This window comes from Medicago truncatula, chromosome 5, assembly GCF_003473485.1.
Source record: "Medicago truncatula cultivar Jemalong A17 chromosome 5, MtrunA17r5.0-ANR, whole genome shotgun sequence".
NCBI lineage: Eukaryota > Viridiplantae > Streptophyta > Magnoliopsida > Fabales > Fabaceae > Medicago > Medicago truncatula.
In genome coordinates, this window is record NC_053046.1 from 31,649,800 (window position 1) to 31,676,019 (window position 26,220).

At 30.1% G+C, this 26,220-nt stretch overlaps 1 protein-coding gene across 2 annotated transcripts; it reads left to right on the forward strand.

The window, feature by feature from the left end:
• The first annotated feature begins 15,467 nt into the window (after window positions 1-15,467).
• LOC11405514 (putative disease resistance protein RGA1) lies at window positions 15,468-19,590 on the forward strand. 2 transcript variants are annotated; one of them, XM_003615673.4, is made up of 4 exons: window positions 15,468-18,673; window positions 18,778-18,849; window positions 18,939-19,011; window positions 19,251-19,590. In XM_003615673.4, the coding sequence occupies exon 1, from the start codon at window positions 15,628-15,630 to the stop codon at window positions 18,592-18,594; it is 2,967 nt and encodes a 988-aa protein (XP_003615721.1). In that variant the 5' UTR covers window positions 15,468-15,627; the 3' UTR covers window positions 18,595-18,673; window positions 18,778-18,849; window positions 18,939-19,011; window positions 19,251-19,590. The 2 variants fall into 2 exon arrangements, with proteins under 2 accessions (XP_003615721.1, XP_024639721.1); XM_024783953.2 differs by having other exon boundaries at window positions 18,947-19,011.
• Window positions 19,591-26,220: the final 6,630 nt, after the last annotated feature.

Here is a 26,220-nt window from a genome sequence, read left to right on the forward strand (position 1 = left end):
ATTAACTGAAATCATATTTTTGATATTCTTTGTCAATCATCCATTTATGATATTCTTTGACTAATGAACTTAATGATACGTATTTAATTCCAATTAATTTTTTTGAGGTTAATTTTTAATTCCAATTAATCAGCTTCAATTCCCTTTTTTTTTTTTCTGTCCTAAAATAAAAATAGCACATTTCAATGAAATTTATTGAAAAGAAAGAACAGTTTAATAAAAACCTTATCAATCAGCCCATGATTATTGTTTTTGATATTCTTTGCCAATCAACCATCTATATAATATAAATTTAGGAAATAGAATATCATAAAAAAATAATAAGTTTGCAATTAATGGAAATAGAATAAAGTAAATTTTAATGAGCAATAAACACCGAAAATTGAAATAGAGCAGGATGAAAGTTATTACTCAATTTGGTGTTTAGAGTAATTAAAATGGGAAAATATCATAGCAATGGAAATAGCATTTAATGAGCAATTAAATTTTTATCACTAAAAAAAAAAAATGACATAGAGCAACACACTTAATAAGAAATTTAATTGAAACGCTATTTTGTTAAAAAAAAAAAAAATTTGTCTAATACCATTAATATCATTATTACGAAAATAAAAAGTAAGAAATGTCTAACATTATTTGGTGTTTTTTTTTAATAAACACTATTATGCGTTATTATTAATAAAAAACAAATTTGAATAATTCAATCGATTGTTTTATTTTAATCTTTGAATTCAAATATTTTAATTCAAAACTATCTTTTTTGAAAGAATTTTAATTTAAACTATTTGATTATTAAAAAAAATTATTTGATTCAAATTTGTACTTTTTGAATTCGAAATGTTTGATTTCTTCTAATATAAATTCAAGTAATAGAATTTGATATTGTAAAACTTCCTTTTATACATGAACATTAAATACAAATATGTAAGGATGATTGTGGTGAGAGCATTTTGTGAGGATCAATATGGTGAGAGTATTTGTAAAAAAGAAAGGGACATGTGGCAACACCAAAACAATAGTAATTCATTTCCATAAAAGTCTATGAAATATGTCCTAAATTTATATTATATAGATTCATTTTTTAGACATAATTTAAAAGTACCTAAATTAGAGTTATTTTATTTGCCAATATACGACGACTGTGACCGGGTGAGTGCTCTCAAGTTGAGAACTGGTATATAATATTATCTTAATTTATTTCTCCTAAAAACATTTATTCATTTTATATATTTATAATTTAATTGAGAATAATTATTATACTCCAAACAATCTTTATCTCTATTATAAAAATTTGGCTTCATGATTTTAAAATGTACGTGTGTCACTTCTCCATTCTAATGAGCATCAATGTCTAATCCTTCTCATAAAAATTGTTTACACATATGATCCATTTCACAAGACAATGTCAATGTAATTTAGCATTAATCATAGGGAATAAAAAGAAATAAAATCTCCACAATTTTTATTTTGAATTGAAACAATATCTACCATACTAATTGATTACCTTAAATTATATCTTTTCAAAAAAATAAAAAATGATCTTAACTCTATTATGTTACAGAGACAAAAAATTAACATGGTAAAAAAAAAAACAAAAAAAATTCAATTGCCACAAAAATGATATGAACGAAAAAATTGGTTTAATGGTATGTCAAAAATAATAATTCTTAACGGTATCAAAAAACAAATAAGCCAATTAAATATAATATAAAGACTAATATTATATATTTGTATTATACAATTCATTTTCTAATGGAGGAAACATAAGTATTTGATTGATTGCATTTTTAAAAAAAAATACGTCTCAATATTTAATAGAAATTAATGTCTCAATTTAAATACATATTATATCAGTTTCTAATTTAACCCTTAAAAAAATCAGTTTCTAATTTAAATGCATATATTATCTCAATCAATTATGTTTAATGGTATGAAACAAATAAGTATAAATTTTTAAATGTTTTTAAAAATAAGTAAGCCTATTAATTCTGTTTAATAGTATACGTTTGCAAAACAAAAAAAATCAACTGTATATCTACTTATATAGTATATGTTTGTAAATGTTTTTTTCCAACGGTTTTGTATATGTATTTTACCAAAGGTATATTTCTACAAATAAGTAAACCAATCAAATTTTATAACGTCGTCACATTTTAACACTTCAACCAATAACAATGTAGCATGTGGCATCTTTTATCTAATAATCCAATCAGAATACGTTGTTTTGTTTATTTGCATCATATTTTTTATTTAATCAAATTGCACTTTACTTATACCATTTATCTACATATGCTTTATGTTTCTTCAATCATTCCATCTTCCTATTTCTCTTCCATATAGCGTTGTCAAACTCTTAAAAAAATTATCGTGGTACCAAAATATAATTACATCTATCATATCAACCCGATCAAAGTTGGTTCCACCCTATTTTTCATCATGGTGCCTATAAATATTGCTACAACTGACTTCTTTAAATCTCGCATATTTTTCTTTGGTTCTTAATTCTTCTGAGTTTGCATTATATTAAAAACCATCATTTTATGTTCAAACATCTTTCTCCCTTCAAAAAAAAAAATGTTCAAACATCTTTCTATCTCTCTATATGTTTCAGACTATGTCTCTTTTTTGTTCAATTTTCTTCTTTTTTTAGAAAGGAGTGAAATATGTTGATTGTTCTTCGACCAATTATTTTTTGGGTTTGTCTAAATTTTATTGATTTGTTCTATTTTTTTCCAGTTATTTAAATTCATTCAAAAAATAGAAGCACGAGACTACAATACAAGGATTGAAGTTCAACACTATAAAGAATATTCTTTTTAGGGGCACCGCAAATATTTTAGAGTTGTATATTTTACAGAACTAATAAGTTGTATAACATCTCATAAATATTTGTATATGTATACATACAAAGTTGTATATCTTAATGAATGCATACGTTGTAGAGTTGTATATTTCCAATCGGACAACAAAATATTGAATGCTTTTGCTATTAATTTTTTTTGGGTGTTCAAAGAACTCTGATCTACAAATTTAAGGAGTTAAGGAAGGAAAAAGTCTATTCTGAGTAACTTTGGTGTTGCTACAAATCTTGGATCTTATTGGACAAAAAAAACAAGACAAATTTTGATTATTAAATGTTTGCTTAAACGGAACATAGCAATAGCCAAATAAAGCCAGAAGGATGCACAACATGCTAAAAACTATGGGATTGTGTGGTGGTTTCATTCAAGGAGCTTTTTTCCCGTTTCTTTCATGAGAAAGTAAGGATTAAACGAATGACATCAAAAAATGAAGAAAACAATTCGTCGTAATGACAAGACTTCTCATGAGCCTAAATTGAGTTGGATAATCATATTATACTAAGAGAAATTGCACAAGTGAGATTAACATCACACCTTCATCCAAATTCTAAAGGCATTAGATACAAGGGCAATCTCACTATATGTTTTCCACTTTCTAATATTGCATGCAATCTGGAACTTTAACTAATATAACACATATTAACATCTCTTCCTTTACGTGTTAGACTCTTCGCATCGGTGATTTTGTAATATAGCCAAATAAAATCAGATGAAGTCATTTGATGGTAAAAAAAAAAGGTGGGTTGATGGTGATTTAATACATGGGGATTTACGTTCTTTTATTTCATGAGAAGTTAGAAAATAAATTAGAAAAGGAAAGAAGATAAAAAAAATAATTTGAACATGAGAGAAATAATAAGAGAAAAATATGTAATGTGGGTTTTATCGGTGATAGTATATAATAGTTTGAGTTACCGGTAATTATATGGTTTTGTTGAAGAAGTTGAATATTTTTGGGTTAGTATTACCAAAGAGTATGACTTTATTAAAAAAACATCACATCATTTTAAAATGTCTAATAAACATATATTTTATAAACTCATCATAACTCATCTGGATTTTCCATTGTCACATCCCCCAAAGACTAGAAGTGAAGGAATTTATAATAATGGAGGTTGACTACAAAAATACAATGAAAGCTAATGACATCCGACAACAAAGTTTTACAGAAAAAAGGTTAATTAAAAAAATATTGCATATAAATAAGATTTTTTTTTGGTTTTAGTCCATAGAAATAAGTCACATTTTTAATCGTTGTAACATTTTCCTTTGAACATTTTATAGCCCAAATTGTTGACGGAAAATTTTACAGTGACTAAAAATAATGCTGACAGAATAATTTTACAAGGGCCAAGATGTGCGATTTATTTTTGTAGAAATTAAAAATGAAATTCTTCAATTTTTTTTTTTGGTACAAAGAAATTCTTGATATTTATAGAGACCTTTTAGCTAATTAACTCTTCAAAAAATAGCAAATAACATCGAAAAACCGACAAAATAGTTCATCATAATGTTGAGTCTACAAAGGAAGCCTAGAATTGGTCGAAATATCACATTATGATAATAGCAATCACACAAGTGAGACTAACACCACATCTACGCTTAAAATGTATAATAGAGTAGTGCTAGCACACTCTCTTTTGAACACTCTCTCTAATACTCACTTTCTTATTGGTTTAAATCATTGCGGATCTACACTTTGGAGATAGAACTCGCATAAAGTGGTGAGACATACATTGATTTCATCCAATAAAATAGTGAGTGCTAAAGAGAGTGTGCAAAAGTGAATGTTGCTAGCATTCAACATTTAATTTGTCAACTCAGTATTACGCGTCTACAATTTTATAATCTATAAAATACTAAAGATTGACTAAAAAAATAAGTAAAATTTTTAAACAACGGGCATCTAAAATAAATAAAATAGTTTATCATAATGTTGTGACTTTCAGGGGAACATAAACTGAGTTGAACAATCACATTACATCAATAGAAACCATAAAGTGAGACGAACACCACATGTTCAGTTAAAACCTTAAAGCATTATGTATGAGTCATCTCACTTATATTATTCTTACCACATACTCACTCATATATGACAAATTAACTTCTCTCTTAAATGTGAGACTCTTTACATCTGCAATCTGGTAACATAACCAAATAAAGTTATACTTAGTCACAACATTGTAAAAAAAAAAAAAAAAGACTTGCGGTGATTTTATGAAGAGATGTTTCTATTCCTCTCATTCATGTGAACAAAGAAACTAAACCAGAAAAAGAAATAAGATGAAAAAGAAATTTTAACTTGAGAGAAATGGTTATGAAAAAAAAAAAAAAAAAGGAGTGTGTGCTTTGACCGTGAGAGTATATGGAATATTGTTTGTTGCTGGTAATTTTATGGGTTTCTTGAAGAATTTAGAGTAATTAATATACCAAAAATTAGACTCAAATTTAAAATTTTAAATAAGCGTGTATATTGTCAACTTAGCAAAACGGCATATGCATTTTTCCATTGTGAAGTTCTACCAAAGACAAAAAATGAAGGAATTTGAAATAAGTGAGGTTGAATAAAAAAATAGCATGAAAATGAACGATCTCCAATAACTAAAATTTAACATACAAAAATTAAATAAATGAGACCCACCAGCTAACAAATAATTCATCATAACTTTGGGACTTCCAAGGGATCCTATCTTGAGTTTTATCACCACATTAGACCAAGAAAAAATACACAAGTGAAATTGATATCCTTCCATCTCACTTATATGTTGTTCAAAATTTATCATTTCATCCAATATAAATTTTTAACTCATACTTGACACATTAACACCTCTTATTCAAATTTGCAACTCTCCTGTTCATAATTACGTGATATAGTCAAATAAGATCAAAGGAAGATACAATATGTTTAAAAAAGTTTGTTGGCGATGGTTTCATTACAAGTGGTTTATGTTCCTTTCGTACATGGGAAGGGGGGAAAAAATAGAAGGAAATCAATTGAATGTATTTCATGACCGTCTTTTCACTAGTTTATATAAGAAATGTACTAATAGATTCGACGATAATTTGATGAGTTAAAAACACATGACTTATCATATCTGTTTAATTCACGTGACAATACATTATTAAATGTATTTGTAAAACTTTTGTACATTGATGTATATAAGTTAAGGAAAATGTTGGTGAGTACCTAAAAGCATTCTTTAAGAGTTTAAAATAGTAAGTTTATATGAAAAATTTGAGTAATGCATTGAAAATTTAAATGTTTAACCTTTTAAATATATGCATTGAATTCTTCAAAAATATATATATGCATTGAATTAATTTCTTTATTTAAAATTCTTAAAGAGTGTCCTAAGGACACTCGTTAGCAAGACCGTGAATTAAACTCTCTATTAGTTGTTCCATAAGTGTAGCTCAGTTGGTAGCTATCAGAGATAATTTATGCAGGGGCCGGGGTTCGAACCCCGAATTCGCCACTTCTCCACACATAATATGTGTGAATCTAGCCACTAAACTACTTGATCAAAAAAAAAAAAAAAACTCTATTTGTTTCACATTAGTCATTTAAGTTATACAATGAAAAATAACTTGGTTGAAGAAAGAGAGATGATGAGTTTTTTTTATTATTATAAGTTTTTATATATTTTATCGATTTAGATCTGTCACGTCAGATGTTACAAACCTTAAATTTAGAGGACCACAAACGTAGTTTAGTCTTTATTAATAAATAACTTACTGAATTAGTTTTCGTTATTGCTTCCTCAATATTCTTTGAATTCATACTTCATAGGTTGACAGTGGCGGAGCCACGTTCACCTCAGGGGATGCACATGCACCTCCTCACTATTATAATTTTGCACCTACTATGCTATTATATTTTTATGTTGAATCCCCTCAATTTTCTATTTTGCACCTCCTTTGCATCTGACTTTAAAATATGTTCGTAGATTTAGGCACACATCTTTTTTCTATTGGATTTATTTATGTGCTGGCCTGCTGGAACCCGCCATTAGTTATTACCGATGCAATTCAGCTTTTCTTGTCGACTATATTTACCTTCTTCTTATTATTATATGGGTTTTTCCATCATGTAATTTGCACATGTTAAGAAGTTTAAAGTAGTAACTTTAACTTGGAACTTGTGTTTTTTATATTAAATATGTAGCTTTTAATCAATAATTGTTGGTTTTTAATGAAAAATGACTACTTTTAGTTATCTTAACATGTGCAATATTGCACATGTTAGACAAACCCTTATTATTATATTATAATAATTATTTACTGAAATACCAAGATTGAATCTCCTGCTATTGAATTTAACAAGATATACCACCAAGCCCATACGAATCAGATTGGTTGATGCGCGCAAGTGTTATTTATAACTCATATTTCATAAAAAACTTTTATTACCTTGTTAAAAAACTTTTTCTTTTCTAAATTATTCATGATATTACTTTTCTATATTATTGGTGATTGATGATATTACTTTTCTAAATGTTAAATGGTAAATATTAGAATTTACGGTTAGTGTAAGAAATTTAAAAAATTTATATGTTAATATAACAACTTTTGAAGTTAGCCATGATCATTTTTATGTTATGAAGATTGTAAAGACTATGTTGTGTAATCAAATGGAAGCAATGGGATGTATTACACCACAAAAAAAAAAAAAATAAGGAGGTAATGGATGACCGATTATTATCTCATGACTTATATTGAGAGATGAGTTTGATAACATGAATAATAGGTTGATAAACCGCATTTGGGACCAAAAAAAAAATCGATAAACCACATAATGAAAAATTGTATAATGTTTTTAATTTTGATTACAATTTTTTTATGAAGGATTACAATTTTTAATCAGTTGGTAGAGACAATGCATAATATACGCAAGGTCCGGGGTTCGAACTTCAACCACCAAAAAAAAAAAAAAAAACATCTAAATTCGTGGCTTGAACCCCCTGGTCCAGGGTCCTGGCAACGCCAGTGGGTTCACCATAAGCCAGCTGCTTAAACTTTCAGAGCCTATTGTACAGTACAGTTTATAATCTTCTTCTCTTTTCATCTGTTGCGTTTTTTAAATATGACAGAGGCCTTACTTGGTGTTGCATTTGAGAATTTATTGTCTCTTGTTCAAAGTGAATGTTCAACCATTTCCTGAATCAAGTTTAATGCTCAAAAGCTATCAACCACCTTAGATCTTATCAAGGTTGTTCTTGAAGATGTTGAGCATAAGCAAGTCTCAGACCGCTCTATTAAGATATGGCTTCAACAAATCAAAGATGATATATATGTGCTTGATGATATCCTTGATGAGTGCTTGATCGAGTCTGGTCGAATTAGAGGCTCATCCTCTTTCAAACCAAAGAACATTGTATTTCGCCATGAGATCAATAGGTTGAAAGAAATTACCAGAAGATTAGATAAGATTGCTGAAAATAAGAACAAATTTCATCTAAGAGAGGGTAGATGACTTAGGGAAAGGCCACATGAAGTAGCTGAATGACGCCAAACCAGCTTTGTTATTGCTGAACCAAAATTGTATCGGTGAGAAGATGACAATGTTAGCGGCCAACTCTCGGGAGGGATTTAGTCCCACATCGGATAGATAGGATTCTTGAGAAGAGTTTATAAAGAGGAGGAACTCCTCACCGTACAAGTCGGTTTTGTATGGATCAGTTAGGCCTCGATATTCGTGACATGGTATCAAAGCCTATCGGGTCCATCGTTGGGCTTGCATCGTCCACGCTTCAGGCCCGTTGGGACCGCGATGAAGTGTGAGGGGGTGTGTTAGAGGCCAACACTTGAGGCGATTTAGTCCCACATTGAATAGATATGATTCTTGAGAAGAGTATATAAAGAGGAGGCACTCCTCACCGTACAAGCCGGTTTTGCAAGGATATGAGTTAGGCCTCGATATTCGTTACAGACAAAGATAAGATTGTCAAGTTTCTTCTCACCCAAGCGAGGGACACTGACTTCCTTTCCATCTATCCCATAGTTGGTTTAGGAGGTATTGGAAAAACAACTATTGTTCGATTGATCCACGATGATATTAGGGTGAGTGGAAATTTTAATATAATAATTTGGGTTTGTGTATATGAGACTTTCTCTCTCAATAGGATTGTGTGTTCTATTATAGAACCTATCATAAGAGAGAAGTGGGATGGCTTCAATTTAGATGTAAGGTAAAATATATTTGTTGATTTTGGACGAGTGTGGAACAAAAATCAAAAACTAGAATTCGGATTATGCCAAGAGAAATGGAATATGTTGAAATATGTGTTGTCGTGTGTATCCAAAGGTAGTTTCATTTTTGCGTCCACTCCTGATGAGGTTGTTGCGACAATCATGGGAACTTGTAAAACTCATCCTTGTTCAAACAATATGTTGGGAAAAATCCAAGTCCCACATCGGATAGATAAGACTCTGAATTAGAGTTTATATAGAGGAGGCAATCCTCACCTTACAAACCGGTTTTGTAAGGATGAGTTAGGAGTGATGAAGTAGTGATAAAAAAAAAAGAAAAAGGAATGACTTGAAATTAAAGAGAGCGAACTTTGGGTTTTACAACATAATGATTATAGTTTGTCTGATTTGAGGTTGAGCTACTTTCATTTAACTCCAACCTTAAAGCAGTGTTTTGCTTTTTGTGCCGTGAAGGAATAATTGTTTTATCTCTAGATGGCTGATGGATTTATTTCATCTAGGCGTAATTTGGAGGTCCTAGATGTTGCTAGCATGGCTTGGAATGGATTGTGCCAAAAACCATTCTTTGAAGACATCAAGATCTATGAATATTCTAAAGACATTTCTTTAAAGACGCGTGATCTTTTCAATGATCTTGCTCAATCAATACTGGAGCAACAATATATGTATCTGGAGAATGCAAACATGACTAGTTTGACAAAAAGCACCCATCACATAAGTTTTGACTCCAATAATTTGTTATCAATCGATGACGGTGCCTTCAAAAAAGTTGAATCCTTGCGAACATTGTATGACTTATAAAAATATATTCCACATAAGAACCTATATTGCATTTTCTTAGGTGCATATTTTAGCTATGACATTTCTTAACAATGTTTTGTAGAGAAACCTATGTTGCATTTTTTAGTTCGTTTTAGTAACTTTTTGATTTCGTATTGTTTAGAAGGGACCTTATAGCCACTTCGAGTACATCGAAGCAGCTTTTAAAACTTGACAAATTAACGAGGTAGAGCATGTGATATGGGAAACAAAGTTTGTATATGTTGATATGTAAACTAATGAAATAGATGTCTAATTGATTTTCTATTTGGGACTCGAGAGTTTCATATCTTAATTATGTGTATGCACAAACGATGTAGATGCAATACAAGAATGATATTAGAGGTCCACATAGCAATAAAATTAATTAATGAAAATATTATAACTATTCTCATCTATACTATATATATAAAGAAAATAGTGTGTTGTATTTTTTTTCTGACTTTTTCTCTTTTTAAAATAACCATCAACTTTCAATATAAATAACAACTATAACAAATTGATAAGAGTAAATGAAGTATAACAAACACGATGAGTGTAAATATGTTCAGTTTTTTTCTTTTATCCTTTAAAGGCGTAACAGACTAGATAAGTATATTTATACTTACTTTTTCATTATCCCAATTATACACTTATACAATGTTTTCTATAATAAAGATTGTTGTTGGTTTTATTAAAAAAAAAAAAAAAAGAATTTAGATTATATTTTTTTAAAAAAAATTAGATTATATTTTTTTGTTATATTGTTGATGTCATTGAAATGGATAGTCGTGATTAGTTTGATTTGTTATAATTTGAAATTAAAAAGAATTTATATTTTTACTTTTAATCAAAATCAAATTTCATAACAAAAAACACTTATCATAATTTTCAAATGTTAGTGTGATAAAAAAACAGAAAGACGGACACATGAGTGCATGTCTTTCTACTAGTTTTTATAATTAGAATATTATAGTTATTCTCATTTTAATTTAAAAGATATAAAAATTATAATTAAAAAATGGCTTAAATATGTAAATCGTCCCTGTAATTTGGCGTATTTTTTGTTTTCGTCCCTGTATCTTTTTTTGTTCTAAAACAACCCCTATAAGTTAATAACTTTTTGATTTTCGTCCCTCCTGTCAACTTCCGTTACAAAAACGCACATGTGGAAAACGGAGGATGACGTGGCAGACAATGCTGACGTGGCAAACTTATTGATGAGTCACACAGTGAAAGGTACCAAAATCAAAAAACGAAATTTGTAGAAGGACCAAAGCCAAAAAAACAAAATTCGTAAAGGGAACAAAACCAAAACCAAAAAACGAAATTTGTAGATGGACTTGACTATTTCCAGGACCAAAACCAAAAAACGAAATTTGTAGAGGGACCAAAACCAAAAAACGAGAAGACGAAAAATTCAAATTTAATTACATTTCTTCATCTTCTTCTTCATTACTATCATTGTCTTCATAAACTTCATCATCATCAAACAAACACAAAAATTTGTAGATGGACTTGACTATTTCTAGGACCAAAACCAAAAAACGAAATTTGTAGAGGGACCAAAACCAAAAAACGAGAAGACAAAAAATTCAAATTTAATTACATTTCTTCATCTTCTTCTTCATTACTATCATTGTCTTCATAAACTTCATCATCATCAAACAAACACATAAATTCATCACTTCAAAATTCAAAAATCCATCAACTTAAAACAACAACAAACTCAATCCAACACCTTCAATTATACCTTCATGTGATAACTTCTCTTTTATTTCTTCTCACAAACAACAAAATCAAATTAAACCAATATACCCACTATTCAACGTGCAATCCAATTTCACACACTTTAAAATCGTTTAAAATAAAACTTATCTCAATTCAACATTCCAACATATTTTTCAATTCTATTTATTATCCCTCTAGATCTTCAAATGAAAAGAATATTCATATCAAACTTGAACCTTTCTCTTATAATCCAATTTCACACAACAATCTTCCAAATCAATCGGAAAAAAAGAACACAACCCAAATGTTCGAAACAAAAATGATGAGATTAGAGTTCAAAGAATTGACGAAGAAAGTATTTGGAGTGACCAAGAAATAGCAGAGATGCGAGATCAATGATGAGACGAGAGTTGGTAATGAAAAAAAATCATTCTTTAGGTTTTTCAATTTGAGAATTTTGTGAATTTTTCAATATTGGGAATTCGAGCATTCACAATGAGGATTTTGTTGTTATAATTTGATTTTGATATTATCAATAAAAGTTTAGTGGGACTATGAACATTGTGGATTTTAGTGTTGAGATGTCAATCTGACCATTGTCAATGGGAATTTTGTTTGGGTTTGTGAGAAGTTGTCTATTGAGAGGGAGATGATGATTTTGAAGTTTTTTTTTTTATCTCTTTTCTGAGTATTTTCTCTTGGGTTTTTTGATGATTTATGAAGACAATGATGAAGATGTATAAGAGGTGGAAGGAAGAAGATGAAGAAAGCTATTTTTTTCTCGCTTTTTGGTTTTGGTCCCTTTACGAATTTTGTTTTTTCGGCTTTGGTCCCTCTACAAATTTCGTTTTTTGGTTTTGGTCCCTCGCACTGTGTGACTCATCAATAAGTTTGCCACGTCAGGCACTGCCATGTCATCCTCCGTTTGCCACATGTGCGTTTTGTAATGGAAGTTGACGGGAGGGACGAAAATCAAAAAGTTATTAACTTACAGGGGTTGTTTTAGAACAAAAAAAGATACAGGGACAAAAACCAAAAACACGCCAAATTATAGGGACGACTTACATATTTAAGCCTTAAAAAATTGACTAATGACAACGATCGTTGCCTCATTATATGAATTGTATCTTCGAACGACGTTCAGTAATAACTCATCTGTATAAAATAATCTCAAATTAATAAAGTGACAAACAAAAATAAGGCAAAATTTACAAATAACAATTTATCACTTTTTATAATGAATAAAAATGTGTAAAAGTTTTTTTTTTTTAAATAAAAGAACTTTTGTATAGAAAAAAAAAAGTTATAAAAAACACAAGTAAGGTTATTATAATAAATTTGTTGGTCAACTTGTTTTCCTAAATTTATTTATTTATAGTAGATAGATAGGTATCGGTGAATGACCTCCTTGCTTGGATTGATGGTGCATAATATTAGTACCTTGACTTTGTAATTATTGTAACTGTTGCAGGTGTCTTTCCTTCTCACACCTTGTGCAGGGAGTCACTGGTGTCTATAATATATCTCATTTTAATTTGTTAAAAAAAAAAAATTCAAAATCGTATTGAAACTTATATTTAATTAAATAAATAGAAAGGTCTTTTTTTTTTTTGACAAGGTGTTCTTTTTGTTAAGCAGTACATATATGCATATTATATTTTAGAGGAGTAATATTTGAACACTCATTTGAGACAACTCTTGTGACAACTTTCTCTCTCTCTCTCTCTTCATTGGTCAAGAACAATGGAGAGAGAAAAAAGAAGAGAGAAAATAAAAGTATAATGTGAGTATGAAAGAGAAAATTGTCATAAAGTGGTTGTACAAATATCATTTCTCAATATTTTATTGAAAAATTGGTAAAATAGATAAGACTTGTTAAGCTGTCCAATAGACTTGTTCAAGCTGTCCTATACATTATTAAATGCATAAAACAAGTCCTGCACCATAAACAATTGGTTATCGTCCTTAGCCAGAGCAGGGGTGGATCCCAACATGGCATGGTGTGGCAAGTGCCACACCAATTTTTTTTTTTTATATATATTTTTATTAATTTATTGTATAATTTTACTCATATATTAATACAAATATCTATTTTTTTTTATTTTATGTTTATACATGTATCTATATATTTATTCATATATTAACATGGTGTTATATGTTATTTTTTTAATTTATACAGATGTCTATATTTGTATTCATATATTAATAAGAGAACCTATTTATTTATTTATAAATGTGTCTATATTTGTACTCATATTTAATAAATAAATATTTTTTTTGTACAATTTATACACATATATCTATATTTTTTATTCATATATCAATACAAAGAGATATGCTCTAAAAAAAAAATCAATACAAAGATATATATATATATATATATATATATATATATATATATATATATATAAAATTTCTACACAATTGCAAATTACTTCGAAAAAAAGCGCACACGGGTATCTTGTTAGAGCATTTGATTCATCTCTTGTAACCTATATAGAAAGGGATATTCTTAGAACAATTAGTAATTATATAATTTTAGTTTATATTCAACAAATAAAAAATAGATTATTTTCTTTGTAATTTTGATTGCTACAACTATTTTTAATATATCTTCTTATTAAATTTAATATTATTTAATTGTTTGACAAAAAAAAAATTTGCCCCACTAATAATATTGTGAAATCAGATCCGCCCGTGACCCAAAGTACTAAATTTAAATACTAGTGGCATGAAATTTTAAAGATTAAATATAAGTGAATGACGTTTCACCAACTTGAATGAAATTTTATATGGAACGTAAATAAAAAAAGGGTTTTTCTAACCTGTGCAAGATTGCACAGGATAAGAAGTGATTAATGCACCATATTTTATGGGTTTCTCCAAATCCTATTAATGAGCCAATTTATTAGCTTCTTATTTGTTTTTTTTTTTTGACAAAATTTATTAGCCTTTCCTTAAAACTCGTTCTCTTCCACGCTCACCGCACCAATAAGTAAGAACAAAAAACTGTTCTCTCTCTCTCTCTCATATTTGTTTTCTTCTAAAAGCTCTCTCTCTAATATTCATTCCAATGCAGGTAATAACCAAATCGGAATCAAGGTATAACATGAATTATATCTTTTGTAATAATTTCTTCTGGTTCTTCTTTTGCTTTGAATTTGGCTAATTCTTCTCACAGTGTTCAAATTGACGGGAGAACCAAAATTGGGCTCAAGTACACTATATTCCAAACCTCTCAAACTGCACTAACCCGTATAACTGCAAAGCTTCTTTTTTGAAGGAACTGCAAAGCTTTTAAAAGCAAACTGTAATATTTCAAACGAATGAAAGCAAACTGCAAAGCTTTTGTGACGTGAGAAGAAACTGTAATATTTCAAGCTTATAAAAGCAATCTGTAATCTCTTAAAAAAAAACTGTAATATTTCAAACTTGAAGAGTGACGTGAGAAGAGAATAAAATGTTTTAATGTCTTTGTAGAATGTGTCTTTTAAGGGAAGAAGAAGAAAATGTATTAGAGAAGAGAAGAAGGAAAAAAAACAATTTTCAAGGAAAAGACTCGTTAATAAGGTTTGGAAAACCCATAAAATATGATGCATTAATTACTTCTTATCCTGTGCAATCTTGCACAGGTTAGAAAAACCCATAAAAAAATGCAGGCACTAGATTCATAAACATTTTCTGAAGATCGTTATTCTGTCTGTCGGCCACATCTTATTGTCTCCATTGACAGATTCATGAACTTGTAGATTCTTTATTCGTGCTCAAGTATCAAACCAACGCAAAAGACACAATTACACAAATAGAATCAATAATGGGCCCCAATAACGTTAACATTTACATATTTTTCATTCATGCCGACATTAATATATTTTTTGTAAATTGTTTGTGAGCACCTACATGCTGACTTTCTACTTTCATTGCATTTATTTTCAAAGGTCCTCCAGCTTGGTTCAACACTCATTCTATCTAAACAAATTTCTCGTCTTCTTATCTTTTCAACTCTTTAATTTGTTTTCACAAAAAAATGGCCGACGCTTTGCTTGGAGTTGTGTTTGAAAATTTGACGGCTCTCCATCAAAATGAATTTTCAACCATTTCTGGAATTAAGTCAAAGGCTCAAAAGCTATCAGACAACTTAGTTCACATCAAGGCTGTTCTTGAAGATGCTGAGAAGAAACAATTCAAAGAACTCTCTATTAAGCTATGGTTACAAGACCTCAAAGATGCTGTTTATGTGCTCGATGATATCCTTGATGAGTACTCGATCGAGTCTTGTCGACTGAGAGGATTTACCTCTTTCAAACCAAAGAACATCAAGTTTCGCCATGAGATCGGTAACAGGTTGAAAGAGATTACAAGGAGGTTAGATAATATTGCTGAACGTAAGAACAAGTTTTCTCTACAGATGGGTGGAACTCTTAGGGAAATCCCAGATCAAGTAGCTGAAGGGCGCCAAACCGGCTCCATTATTGCTGAACCAAAAGTGTTTGGACGAGAAGTTGATAAAGAAAAGATTGTTGAGTTTCTTCTCACCCAAGCGAAGGACTCTGACTTCCTTTCCGTCTATCCCATAGTTGGTTTAGGTGGTGTTGGAAAAACAACTCTTGTTCAATTGGTCTACAATGATGTTAGGGTGAGTGGCAATTTTGAAAAAAAAATTTGGGTTTGTGTTTCTGAGACTTTCTCGGTAAAGAGGATTTTGTGTTCTATTATAGAATCTATCACATTAGAGAAGTGTCCTGACTTTGATTATGCTGTAATGGAAGGAAAGGTGCAAGGATTGTTGCAAGGGAAAATATATTTGCTGATTTTGGATGATGTGTGGAATCAAAATGAACAATTGGAATCTGGGTTAACACAAGATAGATGGAATCGTTTGAAATCTGTTTTGTCGTGTGGATCAAAAGGTAGTTCCATTTTAGTGTCCACTCGTGATGAGGATGTTGCATCAATCATGGGGACATGGGAAAGTCACCGTTTGTCTGGTCTCTCTGATAGTGATTGTTGGTTGTTGTTCAAACAACATGCATTTAAACGTAACAAAGAAGAGGATACAAAGCTTGTGGAAATTGGAAAGGAGATAGTAAAGAAATGTAATGGATTGCCTCTTGCAGCAAAAGCATTGGGGGGTTTAATGGTCTCAATGAATGAAGAAAAGGAATGGCTTGATATTAAAGACAGTGAGCTTTGGGATTTACCACATGAAAAATCTATTTTACCTGCTTTGAGTTTGAGTTACTTTTATTTAACACCAACCCTAAAGCAATGTTTCTCCTTTTGTGCTATATTTCCCAAAGATAGAGAAATCCTGAAGGAAGAATTGATTCAACTTTGGATGGCTAATGGATTTATTGCAAAGAGGAATTTAGAGGTTGAAGATGTTGGAAACATGGTTTGGAAGGAATTGTACAAAAAATCGTTCTTTCAAGATAGCAAGATGGATGAATATTCTGGAGACATTTCTTTCAAGATGCATGATCTTGTCCATGATCTCGCTCAATCAGTAATGGGGCAAGAATGTATGTGTTTGGAGAATAAAAACACGACTAATTTGTCAAAAAGCACACACCACATTGGTTTTGACAGCAACAACTTTTTATCCTTCGATGAAAATGCTTTCAAAAAAGTTGAATCCTTGCGAACTTTGTTTGACATGAAGAAATATTATTTTCTTAGAAAAAAAGATGATCACTTCCCATTAAGCAGCTCTCTCCGTGTTTTAAGCACATCTTCTCTGCAGATCCCAATATGGAGTTTAATTCATTTAAGGTATTTGGAACTTACTTATCTTGACATAGAAAAGTTGCCTAACTCAATTTACAACTTACAAAAACTGGAAATCTTGAAAATAAAACGTTGTGATAAACTGAGTTGTCTTCCAAAACGCTTGGCTTGCTTACAAAATCTTAGGCATATAGTCATTGAAGAATGTCGGTCTTTGTCTCTAATGTTTCCTAACATTGGAAAATTATCTTGTCTAAGAACATTAAGTGTGTACATTGTTAGTTTAGAGAAAGGGAATAGCTTGACAGAGTTACGTGATCTAAACCTCGGTGGAAAACTGCATATCCAAGGATTAAACAATGTTGGCAGGTTATCTGAAGCTGAAGCGGCTAATTTGATGGGTAAAAAAGACCTTCATCAATTATGCTTGTCGTGGATATCGCAACAGGAATCTATAATTAGTGCTGAGCAAGTGCTCGAAGAGCTTCAACCTCACTCAAATCTCAATTCCTTGACAGTAAATTTCTATGAAGGATTATCGTTACCAAGTTGGATAAGCCTTCTTAGTAATTTAATTTCTCTTAATCTTTGGAATTGCAACAAAATTGTGCTGCTTCAGTTACTTGGTAAACTACCATCTCTAAAAAATCTTAGAGTATATCGTATGAATAATCTGAAATACTTGGATGATGATGAATCTGAGGATGGTATGGAGGTGAGGGTTTTCCCATCTCTGGAGGTACTCTACTTACAACGCCTACCAAACATAGAGGGGTTATTGAAAGTGGAAAGAGGGGAGATGTTTCCTTGTCTTTCTAACTTGACAATCTCCTATTGCCCTAAAATTGGACTGCCATGTCTTCCATCTCTTAAAGACCTCTATGTTGAGGGATGTAACAATGAGTTACTGAGGTCAATCTCTACCTTCCGTGGTCTTACTCAGCTTATCTTATATGAAGGTGAAGGAATAACATCCTTCCCAGAGGGGATGTTCAAAAACCTTACTTCTCTTCAATCTCTGTCTATCATTAGTTGTAATGAGTTGGAGTCCTTACCAGAGCAAAATTGGGAAGGTCTTCAATCCCTTCGAACTCTACAGATTTATAGCTGTGAAGGATTGCGATGCTTGCCGGAGGGTATTCGACACCTCACTTCTCTTGAGCTTCTGACTATCATTAATTGCCCAACATTAGAGGAACGATGCAAAGAGGGAACAGGGGAGGATTGGGACAAGATAGCTCATATTCCAAATATACAGTTTAAGTGATAGAGTTAATTGATGTTTAAGAAGCAGAGACGTTTACCCTTATCTGCCTCAATCACCATCGCAAAATTCAATTTTACTGGTAAGATCTCTATTTCCCCTTATCTGCCTCAATTCACTTTATTTTTATTCAAAAGTATTTTTATATATTTCTCAATCTTGACTTCTTTGGAACCCATCCCCCAGAATGAGCACCAGAATCTTTATACATGAAAGATATTTCACTGCTCAACTAAAGTTACAAATGTTCTAATTCAGGTCATTTTCTTCATCATAGTTTAATTTTTTTTAATTTGCATTTTCGATTTTTTTTTTTAATTTTATTGATTTTGTTGAGCATATTTTAGGAGTGAAGTTTGCTGCTGAAGATTTCAATTTCCTTTAACTGATATCTCTTTGCTGGTTATCGTTGGTTTCCAGGTAAACATAGTTCATATCTTAGCGAATACTTTAATATGCATTTTCTGCCTTATCAAATTGATTGATTTTAACACACATATAGAAACTTTCAGTTTGATTTGAACATATAGAAACTTCAGTCGGCTTTCTTTTTATTGCATGCTTCAGGACTTTATAATGCTAATTAGCTTCACACATCATATTTAGATGTATGGTAAGATTTGATAAAGGAATTGAGTGTATTTTGGTCATACTTACAGGCAAGGGACTGAATGTATTTTGGCCTGAAAAATCAATCTCCAAATAAGGCAGTGAACAATGGTGATCCAACACATGAGCTGAACTTAATTCCAACTAATAACAGATGTTGAAAGAGTTATATATAGCTTCTCCTAAGCCTTAGGAGGTTGTCCTTGATTTTACAATATCTACTAGTACTAATGTTGCTAACATAAGTGATTCTTTATATTAATCTCTTTCCCATTTCTCTAGTGTAGTTTTTTGTTGGTGAGCTTATAATCAGACATTTTGTGTCTTGGTTATTCCAAACAGTGTACATACATTATTTATTTAAAAGGGATAAATGCTTTTTTGAATTCATACTTGATCAAATTATTGCCTTATGGAAGCTAAAATCAGTGACTACGAGATTTTTTTGTCATTTATAAAATTCACTTGTCAACAGAAATGTAACCAGACAAAGAATTCAATAAACAAGGCACAATGAAAGCGAAAACGAACACTTTCAAATCTTGCGAAATCACACACGCAAATAAATTGTGGAAGCGAAAACGGACATGAGTTTGTTAATCACATATGAAATTTGCCTGGTTATGTACAAAGGGGAGGGAAAATTTGGTGATAAAGTTCAAAATATTGGGGTCTCTAGATTGGACTTGTCTAGTACAATGAAAGTAGAAACATTGGTCATACAATGTTCTTGCTTAATTTTTTACTTAAGCAGCAGAAGATTTTTTATTTAATTAACATGATTAGGTCTAGTTTTACTCTTTCTATGTTACCATACCAACCTCTCTAATTTTCCCTCTCTAAACTGATTTAATTTTTTTTCACATTATAATTAATTTTTAATTGAAGTAAAAAAAACAGTACTTTTTTGTGCATACTATTCTGTTCTTTTACTTTATTTTTCGCTTCAATTCTAATCCAATTCATATTCAATTCTAATTCAAATATTTCATATCAAATTAAAAATCAAACATTTTGAATTCAAATAATACGGATTTAAATCAACTAATTTAAATTTAAATATTTAATTTCAGGTATTATATAATAAAACAAATAATAAAATTTAAATATTTTAATGTCAAAGAGATCAAATCATTGATATATGTCAAATAATAAAAATACGATTTGATTAAAAGTATTGATATTGAAAGAATTTAATGAAATGTAAAATTGTTTCATTTTTATATTCACAATAATAATGTGAGCTATTATAATATTTTTAATTTTAATGATTGCAAAACAAATATGGAAAAGTTATACTTTTAATATAAAATTTAATTCAAAAAAAAAATTGTGCATTTAATCTCTTAAAAGTTGCAAAAGTTACACTTTTAATATAAAATTTAATATTTGTTTTTTATCAATAATGTTAGAAAAAAAAACACTTATTATTCAAACAATACCGTATAATAGTGTTATATACAAGTAACAAAGTAATAATAAAAATATAATTATTTAATAAAATATATTAATCGATATTTCCCTCTGTAACCAAAAAAAATATTAACGTGATACAAACTTCCTAAACAAGTCATCAAATTGTAATATTTTGAATAAACATTAATTTTTATGAGAATATTTTCCTTAATGAATAATGATGTCTTCAAATAAGTCATTTTATTATAAGATTTTAAATAATAATTAGCTTTGATGAGAAGATTATCCTCAATGATAAATTTTAATAATAATTGTTATGTACAATGTATTTAATTTTTTATGAATAAATTGATTAATTTGTTTACTAACTTTTTTATTAAAAAAAATGAAATATTTATGAATAAAAATACTTTGATCTTTTTAAAAAAATTTAAACCTAAAGACATTTTTAAAATAATTATATTAATCTTTTTTGAAAAAGCGGTTAATTTCATTTTATCAAAAGTTGATTTAATTTGGTGATATGTCTTTAATATCTAAGATATGTCTTTTTACCACTAGACTAAACTTTTACAAATCTATTACATTAATCTATTATTTGCTAATTTTATTTTTATTTTTTTTGATACTTCATCTTACTCTTATGTGTGTGTGTGTCAAATTTTATCAACTTGTGATAAAACGAAATGTGATAAAATGAAATGAAAAGGGTTTCCAATTTTTTTTACTAATACTTATTAGTTTAATCTTGTTTTTTATCAAACCTATTAATCTATTGTTCCTGTATGTTATTAACATTAAAAGAGTTTTCTTTTACTTTATTTTGGATATGTAAATATTGATCCAAATTATAGTGCATTATATTTGATTGGATTTTTTTTCTTCAAAAGATTCATCCAAGTCAAAGTTAACCGTGTTTGATTTTATATTTGGATCATATGATATTTTGCCTCAAAAACATTTCGAATTAGACTTCAAACAAACCTATAAATGATTATTATAGTTTTTTATTTACAGTAATTTCAATTTTTTTTTTTTTTTGAAATCATTAAAAAAGTATTGATTTCTATAATCCTAATGTGCATTAATCATAATTAAAAAAGATATTTTATCAAAAGATAAAAGAATGACAATTGAATATTTAAATGTTTGAGTTTTAATTGTTCAAAAAAAAAATGTTTGAGTTTTATTAAGGAAATTAATACATAATAAAAGAGAGTACAACGGGTAGTCTAACTCATATTATACCATGCAAACCATCTCCTTCTCCTGAAAAATAAAATAAAAATATACCTGTTTTTTGTCCTAAAAAATAACTTTTTTTTTTTTAAAGTAAAAGTGGGATGAGCACTTTCAATATGTCATTGTTTTTTAATGAACTGAAGAGAGTTTCATTGATGAGAAAATTAAAATCAATCAATAGTAAATGACCACTAACATAGGAAATACAATCATTTAATTCCTTCGTCGTTTGTAAGAAAAATCATTCAATAAAAAAAAATTAAATTTAAGCAAACATAAGTTTGTGATCGTCATGGGTATAAAAAAAATTAATTATGGATGATGATAACTATTTAAAAAGAAATTAAGCAAACATGCTTCAGCATCCACGCCTACAGGTGTTCACGGGATGAGTCGGTTTTCATTATAATCTATTACCCGATGCAATCAAGTTTCATTAGGTTTGATCAATAAATAATTACACGTAACTTTATTTTAAACAAATCTTAAAAATATATATAATTAAATTACATTCTATATTATAAAAATTTCAAGACTTGGACTAGATTCTACTAATTAAAATTTGAACACACTTGAATTTAATTGAAACACTTTAAATCTCTATGACATGGACCAGGTATATAATAGTGTGAAACTGGGTCAATGCGTAGAAGAAACGCGTTGTATAGCTCAAATACAATGTTAAATGAGCAAGGATGGATACATCGCTGCCTGAATGCAGTAAAAAATAAGCAAGGGTCTCCACATCTTTGTAACATTCAATTTAAGGTGTTTTACTCTGATTAATTTATGAAATTTTTATGTTGGGAAAACGGGGTGTTACAATTGGTATCAGAGCAGGTTGGTCCGTCCGGCCAAGTAGTTGAGTCGTTTGTGTCGTGTGACAGTTAAATATTGTCGTTGTGTTTTTCTAATTAATAATTATGTTTTATTATGTGATCAAGTTGACTGACTAACTTTAATGTGATTTTTGTGTATTGTTGAAGTTTCTATTTGTTATCCATAGTTTAAGATATTTAAGCAATAACTGAATTTGTTTTCGTTTGTGTTTTGAATTTCGAGGACGAAATTATTTAAGTTGGGGAGAGTTGTAACACCCTAATTGTTATTTAATTATTTTTAGTTGATTTAAAGTCTTTCATATGATTTTAAATGATTTATGTTGATTTTGTGGTGTGGTGTATTTTATTAAATGGCTATTTTCATTATTTAATAGAATAAGTGAGAATTAGGATTTAATTGGAGTTTCGGGGTTAAATGAGAATTAATAGAATTAAGGGGAGTTAAAAGAAATAAGTGGGAGGTTATGTTTTACCGAGTTATTAGAAAATAGAACCAAGAGTCAGAGAATCAGTTTTACGTGAAAACAGCAGTTTTGGGATAAAATTAGAGAAAGCAAGAGAACCAAGGGAGAGCCAAGTGAACCAGATTTCTGTTGGAATTATTCTTCTGAATTCAGGTAAGGGTGAGGTTTGCTTCAATAGTGTAGATTATTATAATTCTGATTTTGGTTTAACGTAGTTCTGTTAAAAATTTGGAAATTGGGTTTAGGTTTGATTCTTAGATTTTTATATATTCTATTTAAGAAATTTGAAATTGTAGTGTGACATGCCCGTTTGGGTTTTACTCTGATGTTGAACAATTATTATTTAATTGATTTTGGGAAACGGGGTGTTACACTCCACATCTTTGTAAACGAGTGTGGGTAATCAAGTTAGTTAATGAGAGTATGATCTGTTTTAGAACATAGAATAAAGGTACTCTTATTTGAACATATATGAAAATAGTTTTTTTTTTTTTTTTAGATCACATATATGGAAATAGTTGACGCTATGACTAAAATGAAGATTAATTTTATGTGCCAGCAAAAAACTATGTGGGTAGGTGAGAAGATGAGAAGCCATGATTGGGAAACAAGGATCAAGTGGTGACATTTAAAGGATCAAAACCAAAGTGTTTTTCTGCAAAAGATTTTGAAGGAAGGTTGTGTGAAGCTACATAGAAGTGAAAATGATATGTGGAACAAGATGACATATGAGATTAGAAAAGTAGCAAAAGAGACACTGGAAGAATTAATAGGTTTTGGACCTAGCTAGGAGTAAAAAATCTTGGTGGAACCAAAGAGTTCAAATTAAAGTGAGAATCAAAACAGTACTTCACTAATAAAAAAATAGGGATAAGGGTGATACACATTCCAACCTTGATGACAGGGTTGTTTTCGAGGGGTGTGTTTTTTAGGATATAGTAAAGGCTGATTAGAGTAGTTTAATAGTTAAAAGGTAACATTTTTAGGATATAGTAAAAAAAAAAAACTAAGAGTTACTAACTCAACGATACCATTCAACATTTTCTACATTTTTTAGGATGATACGTTTAAATATAAATCTAATATTTTTTTCTTTCTCTTCAACGTGCACACAAATGCATGCAAAGGTATTAATATTAATTTCGTTACTTTACATTTAATATACAGATCTGCGTATCGGTGACGATGACTTTAAGAACCTTTGTTTGATTGAAATTGAAATGTTGTTTCAGGAAAACGGAGAGTCGCTTACTGACTTCAAATCTATACCCAGGCCAAACGCAGCAGACATGCCAACTTTCACAAACAAGCTTATCGTTGATGAGCTAAATTACAACAAAGATGAACTGTAAAAGACACATGCTGATATGTTACTGATGCTGATTGATGAACAAAGATATGTGCATGAAAAGATCATGGAGTCTGTTGGTTCTGACGACGATGGTTTCTTTTTCTTATATGGTTACAGTGGTATTGGAAAAACCTTTATATGAAAACATAGTCGGCTGCTGTTAGATCGAAGGGGTTAATTGTATTGAATGCTGCATCTAGCGGTATAATGACTCTTCTATTACCAGGAGGAAGAACCGCACACTCGACGCTGACAGTCCCTATTGAGATTATGAGGCATCATCACTTACGATGGAAAAGGATAGTCCTAGGGCAGACCTGATGCGTGCTGCAAAGTTGATAATTTGGGATGAGACTCCATTGATGCACTGATGGTGTTTTGAGGCAGTTGACCGATCAATGCGTGATATCATGTCCAAGATTGATCCCCTAAACGAGTTTAAACTATTTGGTGGAATGACAATAGTTTTAGGTGGTGATGTCAGGCAGATATTGCATGTTGTCCGAAAAGGAACGAGGCAGGATATTGTTGATGCATCAATCAATTCATCAAAGATATGTGCTTATTTTAATGTGTTAAGACTTACTGTTAATATGAGATTGGGTGCATCTTTGGTACCTGCAGAGCAGAAAGAAATTGCTAATTTTGGCAAGTGGATACTCTGAATTGGAGACGGCAACAACGCTTCGGATGAGAATGGTGAAATGAAGGTAGAAATTCCTGAAGATTATTTTTCCAAGAAAGGGGAATACTCGCACCAACACTTGATTAAGTTGAACATGTTAACGAATATATGATGTCACTGATTCCAGGTGAAGAGAAAGAGTATTTAAACTCTGATTCTGTTTGTCGCTCGGGTGAAAATTCTGATGTCCAAAGTGAGTGGTTCACAACGGAATTCCTTAATGGTATTAAGAGCTCTGGAATTCCAAATCACCGGTTGAAACTAAAGGTGGGATGTCCAGTTATGCTGATGAGAAACATCGATCAGGCCAATGGACTGTGTAATGGTACAAGGTTGACAGTTACACATCTAGGGAAGAGCACAATAGCTGCTACTGTAATTACAGGAAAAAGGGCAGGTACCAAGGTATTCATTCCCAGGATGAATTTTATTCCGAGTGATCCAGGACTATCCTTCAAATTCATGCGCAGATAATTTCCATTGACGCTTTGTTTTGCAATGACAATAAATAAAAGTCAGGGTCAATCTTTATCTCGAGTGGGAGTTTATCTTCCTAAACCCGTGTTCACGCATGGGCAACTCTATGTCGCTGTCTCTCGAGTTACTTCTAGAAAAGTTTTTTAAAAAGTCTGATCATTGGTTATATTTTAGAATTGTTGCTGCTATAATTTAGAAAACTAAAGTTGCGCATTGATTGAAAGTTGTTGTTGTTTTTTTTTTTTTTTAACTTCTTTGTAAGGCGTACTGGTCATTATAGACATGCAATTTCTATATAAGCGGATCTTACTGCCATTGACTATTAATTCATGCAGTTTTCAAGTTTAACAATCCGCGGAACCTTTTTTTTTACATCGTTGTTACCCCTAAAATACAATATTTACATTAGACCATTTGTTTTGTAAAAATTAAAAACAAATAACAATCGGTGTTTCTGTAGCCCAAACTACATTTATACACACCCGTAAAAATTAAACGTTTGCATTTACCGACTACGTGTATGCATGTGACAATGACTATTAT